General features: G+C 30.3%; 3 protein-coding genes across 3 annotated transcripts; 1 reads left to right on the top strand and 2 right to left on the bottom strand.

Moving 5' to 3' along the window:
* Positions 1 to 752: 752 nt before the first annotated feature.
* Positions 753 to 4,185, bottom strand: LOC130665810 (protein dj-1beta-like). Its single transcript, XM_057466409.1, has 4 exons — positions 3,994 to 4,185; positions 2,490 to 2,648; positions 2,208 to 2,397; positions 753 to 929 (listed from the first exon to the last, which is right to left on the bottom strand). Exons 1-4 carry the CDS (start codon positions 4,159 to 4,161, stop codon positions 802 to 804), a joined length of 645 nt encoding a protein of 214 aa, XP_057322392.1. The 5' UTR covers positions 4,162 to 4,185; the 3' UTR covers positions 753 to 801.
* Positions 4,186 to 4,285: 100 nt separating this feature from the next.
* LOC130665809 (protein ABHD11-like) lies at positions 4,286 to 5,577 on the top strand. The gene has a single exon (XM_057466408.1). It carries the CDS (start codon positions 4,434 to 4,436, stop codon positions 5,373 to 5,375), a length of 942 nt encoding a protein of 313 aa, XP_057322391.1. The 5' UTR covers positions 4,286 to 4,433; the 3' UTR covers positions 5,376 to 5,577.
* LOC130665808 (peroxisomal multifunctional enzyme type 2) lies at positions 5,559 to 9,982 on the bottom strand. Its single transcript, XM_057466407.1, has 3 exons — positions 9,647 to 9,982; positions 9,537 to 9,578; positions 5,559 to 8,006 (listed from the first exon to the last, which is right to left on the bottom strand). The coding sequence occupies exon 3, from the start codon at positions 7,991 to 7,993 to the stop codon at positions 6,161 to 6,163; it is 1,833 nt and encodes a 610-aa protein (XP_057322390.1). The 5' UTR covers positions 7,994 to 8,006; positions 9,537 to 9,578; positions 9,647 to 9,982; the 3' UTR covers positions 5,559 to 6,160.
* Positions 9,983 to 10,026: the final 44 nt, after the last annotated feature.

Raw genomic sequence — 10,026 nt, forward strand, 5'->3', positions numbered from 1 at the left:
CATGCGAAAATACATATGGTTGATACATACATAAATAGGTGTGAAACATAGCGCTCTTTTTTCTCGAATTTTGTGTGTTTGCAATTATAAAAATATACCAACACATAAAATGGTGTGAAAGATAGCGCCCTTTTTTCACGAATTTTTTGTGTGTGCAATAAAATATTATCGACAAATATTTAATCAATTGAATTTTTTTACGGATATTTTGTCTGCAGATTTTTTGTCCACGTATATTTTGTCAATGGATATTTTTTTGCGGATATTTTGGCCACGGATATCTAAGCGTATCACCAATGAAAGCTGTTAAGAAAAATTTAGAGAAAAGTATTAGAATAATTGATTTCTCAGTTAGTTTTTAAATAAAAAACCGATTTTTTTTTAAATAGTAAACTCAAACGTCAGTGACGTCATTTCGACGCGCTATCGCCCGAAGAGATGAAGAACATCCATTTAAACTATCAGATTCACGACAAAATACAAGAGAACAGCGTGTCTTTCATTGGTTAACAGCTCCAACAGAGGTGATGAGGTCATAACCAATCATAAGTCTTTTTTTTGCACGAAAGATTATTCATTTCTTATAATTAAATCGTAAAAGAAAAAAAATGAAAATGTTGACTTAAAAAAAATTCCTAAAAAGTTAATCTTTCATCTGAGTAAATTTGTGATGATAAAAAATTAATGCGACTTCTCTGTTGCAACGGCAAAACAGTTAATTATTCACATAAATATTAATCAAGTGTAAAACATTTATTTTCTAGTACATGTTTTATTTTATATAAATATTACATTTAAAATTTACTTGTAATTTTCATAAAGCATTCCCTTAGCAACAGGAACAGCCGCTTCTTTATTCAGCAATTTTTCAACAATCGCCAGCCCAAAGGCGTACGCAGTCGCTGGTCCTCTGCTCGTAATAATATTTCCTATTTAAAAAATAATTTTAATTAAAATCATATCGATTATTGACAAACAATTGTTGGAAAATCCAAAAGTGCACACCTCAATCGCTTATTTTATTTTTAATCATTACTTTTATTTTATAATATTAGTTTATTCTTTTTTATTATAAATTTTTATTCAACTTATAAATTATCAATTTGATTTTTTTATTTATTATTCTCAGTTTAATATTTTTTTATTAACATTTTTTTTAAATATCTCGCCTTTTTGTCTTAGATGTCGCTCTTCTTTTCAAACCTATACTGTTACGCTAGTGCTGCTGCCAGTAGTTGATGGAGAGAAAAAATGAAAAAAATAATAACAACAGTAAAAATAAAAATGGCGGCTAAATTTTTCGTGAATAATCAGTTTTACGTTTTTAATTAATTACAATTAAACTAAAAGGATTTAGATTGTGATTTTCCATAGGGTTTTTGTGATAAAAAATACAAAGATAATAAAAAAAAAGTTGGGCCGATTAATTGTGTCTATCGAGAGTTATCGTGTCTACGAAGTTTCATACGTAACAATTGACAGCACTGGTTTCTTGAGTTTAAATAATTTATTTTAAACTAATAAAATAACGAATCGACTTAATATTGGGTTCAAATTGTTCCTCAATAAATTCTCTGTATGCTAGTATACAATTTTACCTATTGCGGTGTAATTGAAAGAGTGTAGAAGTATCCCGTGTGAAAAAATTTTTATTCATAATGAATTTAGATCTAAATTTCATCACGAATCTCAGATCGTGACACAAATATGACTTTCATCATGAATTTGTATCAATAAATTTACTCACGAAAAAATTATGACTCAGTCAAATTTTTATCGAAGTGATTCGAAGTTCAATCACTAAATTAATTTTACAATCGAAACTGATTTACGTTAATCGAGTACTTGATAGAAGAAATTTATTGGTGATTTCTGAGTTGATAAATTTGACAAAGTGCTTAATGTAGTAAAAATTCAGTCGTTTCTATCGAAGTCATTGTAAGTTCAATTCAAAGACGTAATAATAAATTTTTAGAAGTGATACGGATTTACTAGACGAAAAGTTGTGGGAGCAAATTCGTGATGGAAGTCATATTTGTGTCACGATCTGAGTTTCGTGATGAAATTCAGATCTAAATTCATTAGGAACAAAAATTTTTTTTACACGAGATTTTTGTGAGTAGAATAGTCGAAAAAAAACCGTTCATAAATCGCCCTCAGCGCTTCGCGCTTGAGGTGTGCAAAAATAAGCAAATAAATATTCTTACCATCAGTCACGACAATGTCTTCTAAATATTTATAATAATCAGTCAACTGATCTTTCATCGATGGATAGGATGTAATTTGTTTTCCTTGCGCAATACCGTGAGCTTTTAAAGCTGTTGGTGCTGCACAAATAGCAGCAATAACTCTCCCTTCATTTTCCTGCTTCTTCAGCAATTCTCCAACTTCTTTTGACTTAAAACATCAACAAATTTAATTAATAATTAAAACCTCATCAATAAATAATACCAAGGACTCAATGAAAATAAAAAATAATAGTAACTTACACTTGCGAGAGCTTTTGAACCTCCTAAACCACCGGGTAAAATGACAGCATCAAAAGTATCATTTTTTACAGCATCCAATTGAGCGTCTGCGCAAATTTTAACATCACGACTGCATTTAATACAGTCATTTCCTGTTATACTTGCTATTGTAACTGCAATCTGTAAATAAAAGAATATATTAATTAAAATAAATATATCATTTTTTATTTAATTCTGTAATTGTAGAATTTTTTATTTTTTGCTCAAGTGTGTTCTGTAATTATACACACAATGTAAAAAATTATCCTTGGAAATCGAAAAGTTTTCAACAGTTTAGTTATTTAAGGAATAAAAAATAATTTTTTTTTTTACTACATTTAAAAGAAAATTAACTTTTTTTAAAAGTAGACATTCTTGCGCTGAAATATTATTTAATTGGAAATTGGCACTAATGTCATTTCTTGATTCAAAAAGTCGTTTTTTTTACTAAAGATAAAAAACCATCCCATTGCCTTCCCTGAAAATTACAACCCTGGTGAAAATTTTTCGGACTTTTGTCCGAAAAAGTCTTTAGAACTCTAAGACTGAGTTTTTCAGACAGAAGTCCGAAAAATTTTCACTAGGGAAGTAATTTTTGTTGGAATCAAGAAATTTTTTTGAAATTCAAATTAAACATTTTCTCCATAAAAAAAATTATTTTTTTCAATTCAAGAAACGAATAATTTATTGACTCATAAAAGACGATCCTGAAGTTAGCAGACATTTAACAACTTTTGAATTTTTGTTTTTCAACAAACCAACTGCAAAAAAATAAAATAAAAATATGCACGTGTAGAAAATTTAAAAAACTACAGGTGCAATTTTTTCAAATATTTTTTTTTTTATGGTTTATTGTCTAAAAAAAAATCCAAAAATTGTTAGACGTCTGCTAACTTCAGTATCATCAAAAAAAAGTATTTTTTTTCAGTTCAGCGGACTAAAGTTATCATCCTGAAGTTAGCAATTAAAAAAAAATATACACAGGTATAAAATTTCAAAAACTATAGGTGCAATTTTTTTTTTAATTTATCGTTTCAAAAAAAATTTCAAAAATTAATAGACGTCGACTAATTTCAGAGTCATCTAAAGTTTCATAAAATTAAAAAATGAAATTTTACAAAACAATTTTTTTCAACTGCGTCATAAAATTTCATGAAATTTTATAAAATAATTTTCTTCAGCAAACTGAAGATTTTTAAAAAAATTTCAAAAACAATAAACTAGAATTTTATAAAATTTTTTTTTCCCGGCGTCTGAGAATAAATTTCCAGATCTGCGACGTAGTAATGAAAATTTAAATTTTCATATCCACGGCCGGTGTCTAGACTCTCCATTCACTAAATATTCAAAAAAAATATTTAAAAAATTTATATCCTAGTCAACTGTCCTTGCAAATTTTTTAAATTTCACTAAACGAATTATTCAAAACATGACGACGTAAATTTATGTAATATCATAACCCATGATCCAAAAAAAAACTACTTACCCCAGCACGTCTTAGAACATCAGCAGTGATGACAGCTTCCATTTCTTCAGCTCCATCAGCCATCAGCAAAATCGCACTTTTTTTAGCCATCGCTCTTACAAATAATTTTCTCGATAAACAAAATCCAGAAATTAATTGTTTAGAATTCGTACGAACTAACGCAAACATGAACCGCACTACCACAAAATATATATAACAAATATATATCACATGACATAACATATGATATCAAAAACAACACAACATATAGTCAGTGTTTGAATTGAATTTAAAAATTTTTATCAATTTCTTTAAAAAAAATTTAGTTTTATCTAAAAGAGTCATACATTTATATATTTAATTATCAAATATTTTTCCATCAAAATTTCCATAAAAAATTTAACCTCTAAATTTAAAATCTAAATACTGGTCAACTAAAAAGTGATAAAAAATTCAAAAAAATGTTGAAAGTGACGAATAAAATAAAACAATTAACGAAAAATAAATTAATATTCAAATGCCCAAAGAAATTATTAACCAGACAATTGCATGTCAGTAATTATTTAAACGATCCTGTAAAATTGTCATATGTATCATATGATACTTTTAAATCATCAAGTGAATTATCACCAGTAATAATAATGCACGGTCTGTTTGGGTCGAAAAATAACTGGAATTCGCTTGCGAAATCAATTAACCAGCAGACAAAAAGACAAGTGATAACTGTCGATGCTCGAAATCACGGCGAGTCTCCACATTCACCTGAAATGAATTATCCCGAGATGGCTGGTGACGTTAAAAAATTAATAAACGATTTAAATTTTAAAAAATCAATTTGTGTCGGTCATAGTATGGGTGGTGCTGTCATGATGCTGACGGCATTGAATTATCCAGAGCTCATTGAAAAACTTATCGTAGTTGACATGTCACCGATTAAAACCAGTCCGAGTCTTTACGAAATGACCAAAATAATTGACGCGTTGCGGGCAATTGATTTCAAAAATTACAAAACACTTTCGGAAGCTAGAAAAGGAACTGATCAAAAACTTGCCGGGACTATTGACTCGTTATCACTGAGACAGTTTTTGATTACCAATATTATGGAAGTAACTCAGGGAGAGTACAAATGGAGAGTTAATTTGAATGTAATTGCTGATAATTTTGATAAAAATATCGCGAGATTTCCGGAGCTGGTTCCCAATTTGAAGAATAAAGTCTTCGATAGCAGGACTTTATTTATTGCTGGTGGAAACAGTGATTATGTAAAGCGAGAAGATGAAGATAAAATAAGGAAACTGTTTCCGAAGGTTGATATTAAATATATAGAAGGTGCTGGTCACTGGGTACAGTCGGAAAAACCTGCGGAATTTCTACGGATTGCTTGTGATTTTATTAATACTTGAGTTTAGTTATTAATTGTAAGCTGTAAATAATTAGACAAATTGTTTAGTTTTATTAAAAGTAAATGGACGATTGATTTAAAAATAATTTTTTTATTTAAACAGTAAAAAAATTATGTAACAGTATAAAATTATTAACAATTTGTATATATATTTATGTGAACCCGTTTATTTTTATTTTTAAAATAAAATGAAGCTGGAATTATTTGATAGTAAATTTAATTTAATTTTCTTTCTTTAATTCAAATATTTGAATTAATTCTTTTTCAGAACTTGTAATAAAAAAAAAAAAGAAGGTACGGAAATTTTTTGTGGTCAAGTTCAGAAATAAATTCGAATTTTTTATGTGAAAAAATGAACATTTAGAAACGATTGAGCCCTAGATCAGTATAATTGTAAAAATGGCGCGAAAATATTAAAATTTAAAAACTTAAATAATTTTTTAAACTTCTTTTTATAAAAATTAAAAATTATCACACATGCGCACATAGAGACACTTAAATATGATCTTGTAAATAATTAAAATACCTTCGAATACTTGTAAACTTTATCTGTTTAAAATTTTAACTTTTCGCGCCATTTTTATATTCATTATTTTAAAAGTTTAAAAAATGACTCAAAGTTTCACTGTCTCAAATGTCATCTGTTTGTAACTATTTTACATTGGATTAATTTCTAAACCTACCCCGTGTCCTGCCTTAAAAAATTTATATAAAAATCCATATCCCCTCCAATTAATTTCTACATCACAATCTAAATGATAATTTGTCTTTCCAACTCAGATTTCTTTAAAGTTTTGAGTTCTGAGTTCCCAACTTAACATCCTTTAGATCAATATAAGCTCCCGCGATAACAGGCGAATTATTTTCAACAACAGTAGTCTGGAAATAAATTCGTTTGCAATCTCTCCACATGTCCGTGCGTAGAGTTTGCCCCGGAATCACAGGTTTTACGAATCTCGCCTTGACAGAATCAAACAACTCAGTATCATTGTCAGCAAACATTCTAAGAACATGTCTGGTAGCAAAACCAAGTGAACAAAGCCCATGAAGAATAGGTTTTTCAAAGCCTCCCATTGCCGCGATACTTTCATCAATATGCAGCGGATTCATGTCATCACTACCCAGCCGATAAATAGCCGCCTGATCAACGCAAGTTTGCTGAGTTACTGAAGCGTCTGGTTTTCTTTTAGGTGCATCGACCAACGGAATTTCATATTTTGAATTTCTGGGACCACCAAAACCTCCAGCGCCTTTAATAACCCCAACCATCTGACCTACGGATAGTTTGTCTCCACTATCAACGTCATATGTCTCATGTTCAATTAACATAACAGCCATTTTTTCTTTGTCCAGTGTCTCTTGTATGCGAAAACGTGTTTCGACATTAGCTTCCGTAGGAATTTTTTTCAATACTTTTAAATATTGCTCGCCGTGCAAAACTCCCGCTAAGTTGACATTTTCTGCATTAGGAAGTGCCGTAGAAAACATGTCCGAACACAGAGCACCAAGTGGTCCAAAAATAACAAAATAACTTGGGACAGCTGAAAAATTTTCATGGTTTTCATAGAGATACTGAAAATCACTTGGATTTTTAGTGGTCGCTCCCACACCCAGTGCGTAGAGAATAACATCTTTTATGTTGTAACTGTATTTCATTGTATATTTCGGATTAAATAATGATGATGACGATGAATCATCAGCTTTGCGACTAGATAATTGTTCAACGACGTTCATTAACTCACCAGTAGCCTCGGCAATTGAGTCGCAGTGCTTAGCATTTGACATATCAGTGACTTTGTCCCAATTGTCACGTACGTCTTCAGGTGTCACTGAATCATTGATGGATTTACGAAGAATACAACCGTTGGAACGTATCAGGTGACATTTACCAGCCCACCCTAGGGCTGATTCAATAATCGAACCGTTTTCGGTGCAATTTTCGTGGCAGAGCCAGACGACTACTGGCGCTATCAGCTCGGGCTTTAGTTGTTGGAAAAAATCTGGCGGCACGATATCTTCTGTCAGACGTGACCCAGCTGTTGGGACAATGACGTTTGTGTTTATGCCACTGGATTGTCCTTCGATGGCTAGAGTATTTGCTAGTCCGACTAGTGCCATTTTAGCGGAACTGTAATTGGCTTGACCGAAGTTGCCATAGAGTCCGCTGTTACTTGATGTGAAAATTATTTTTCCGTACTTCTGTTGCTTGAAATACGGCCAAGCGGCTTTTGTTGTACGCATCGCTCCTTTTACGTGGACATTTTGAATTATGTCCCAGTCAGCGTCGGACATGCGAGCAAATGATTTGTCGCGGAGGATGCCCGCGTTGTTTACTAGGACGTCGATACGTCCGAAGCTGTCGATTGCTGTTTTAATTATTTTGTCACCATCTAGAACGTTGTCGTAATTTGCTACTGCCTGTCCGCCCTGGGATTTTATTTCTGTCACTACGGTGTCAGCGACGCGGCTGGCGCCGTCACCGTGTCTGCTGCTTCCTAGGTCATTCACCACTACCTTGGCACCTTTTGAGGCAAATAGCAGAGCGTAAACTCTTCCTAACCCAGCGCCAGCTCCAGTAACTACTACTACACGTCCATCAAAACGTAATTTTGACATCATGGAATTTGTTTATCTGAAAAAATTTAAAATTATTAGTGGAAATTCAGCGTGAGGATTTTTTTATAAAATTCTTACGGGATATTGTTATGATTTAGGTGTAGTATTTAAATTTACTGATGGTAAAAATAAGCTTGCAGTTTATATTTAATTATGAATCTTTCAGTATTCGATCTTTAGTAATTTTGTGAGTAATTTTAGATACTTAGATTATTGAGTGATGGTGAAAAATAAATTATATGAAGGATCTCTTAAAAAATTAAAAATTAAATATGTTGACAATTATGGCAATCAAATTTGATTATTGATTGGAGTAATGTCTAAAAAATGAAACCAGTGATCGGAAACTGAAAATATTTATTAATGTACTTGGCATCGGAATCTGTATTGATTCTCATGCACTAAAGTATTCAAAATAATTTTAAATATTTTTGAACATCAAACACTGGAAATAATTTTTATAATTCAAATTTTTAAATTAATAGCAATTGGATAATAATTATTTAAGCAAAATATATGTTTATAAGCAATAATTAAACAATTTTAATTGCATTAACAACAACAAAAGTGTAACGGATGTCACTTGAGTGTGAGACACTCGTCAACTTTAACTCTCAGTAAAAACGATTTAAATCGATAAGACATTATGCGAATATGTAAAATGGCTTTATCAATGACTCATTGAAAAGTACTGAAAAATCGAGCATTAAAAAAAATGTTATTCAGCAATTTTAAAAATAAAACGTCCCGGTGTCTCAGACACTCCAGGTAACTAGTCAAGGGCCAACAATTATTTTATTTGTTGATAAATCTGTTGAGCAATGCCGACAACTTGTTAACTCTTCCAATGAACGAGTTTTATTTTAATTTGTTGCTCAATTGCACCGCGGTTTACTTGATTGTAACAAATAATCAGTAGTAAATCAGTATGCCAACACATTGAAAACTTTAAAACATAAAAAACAAATTCAAACCCCAGACACAAAGTAAAATTACATTGGCCTATTATCTGTGTACATCAACCAAATAATATTAATAATAAATAATTTTTTGTTTTATAATTTTTAAAAAATTGAATTTAAAGATTTATCATAATTTAAATAATTAATAAAAATATCTGCGCACTTTAAAATAAATAAAATAGTACCGGCAGAATCACAAATGTTGTGGTTTCATGATGAACTACACAAACATACACAGAAATTATTATCAGCTTTTAAAAAAAATAAAACGATATCATCGTCATCAAAAGAAAAATATCCAAATAAATTAACAACTAATTAATTTATAAGAAAATTAATAAGTACTAAAAAAACCGGCGTCCAACCAAATGGAGTAACTTTACAACCAAACAAATTACCAAATTATTTTGAAATTTTATTAAGTACTCGCTTATCATAAAATAATTTATCTAATTCATTTAATTTGACCCTTCAACTTTCAATCATCAAAACAAAAACTTTTAAAACCCAATAAATTTTGTACTAAAAATCCAAAACTCCAACTTTCTAAATAATATTTAAATATTTTAACAAAAACTTCATACCTTTTTTCCGCCGTTTGAGTTCAAAAGATCACCGATCGCTTTCTAAAAAAAAAGTAATAAAAGTTAATAACAAAATATAATTGCAATTATAAATAAAACAAATCTATTACCTTCTTTTCCCAGAACTAATTAACCGAATAACAGCATAAAATTTAAAAACCGTGTTGAAAGTTTAAACACACAGTTTATAAATAATAAATGAATTTAAAACGTTGGATAATTGAATGACTTGACAAGACTTGATACTTAAATCACTTAACGTCTGGTATCTTGTATCGGATAATGAATAATTAACTATATATTAACTCTTACTATACTCAGATTGTATTAAATAATTATTTAAGTTGTTGTAAACCGCTAGACGGCGACTTGTTCGTCTGATATATGTATGATAGGTTTTAAAATTTTTTTATCAACATGAAACATCAACACCAAGACCTTAGACCGCTGCCGCTGGTAAACTGCATCCACTAAACACTCGACACTCGAC

This window comes from Microplitis mediator, chromosome 3 (assembly GCF_029852145.1).
Source record: "Microplitis mediator isolate UGA2020A chromosome 3, iyMicMedi2.1, whole genome shotgun sequence".
Lineage (NCBI taxonomy): Eukaryota > Metazoa > Arthropoda > Insecta > Hymenoptera > Braconidae > Microplitis > Microplitis mediator.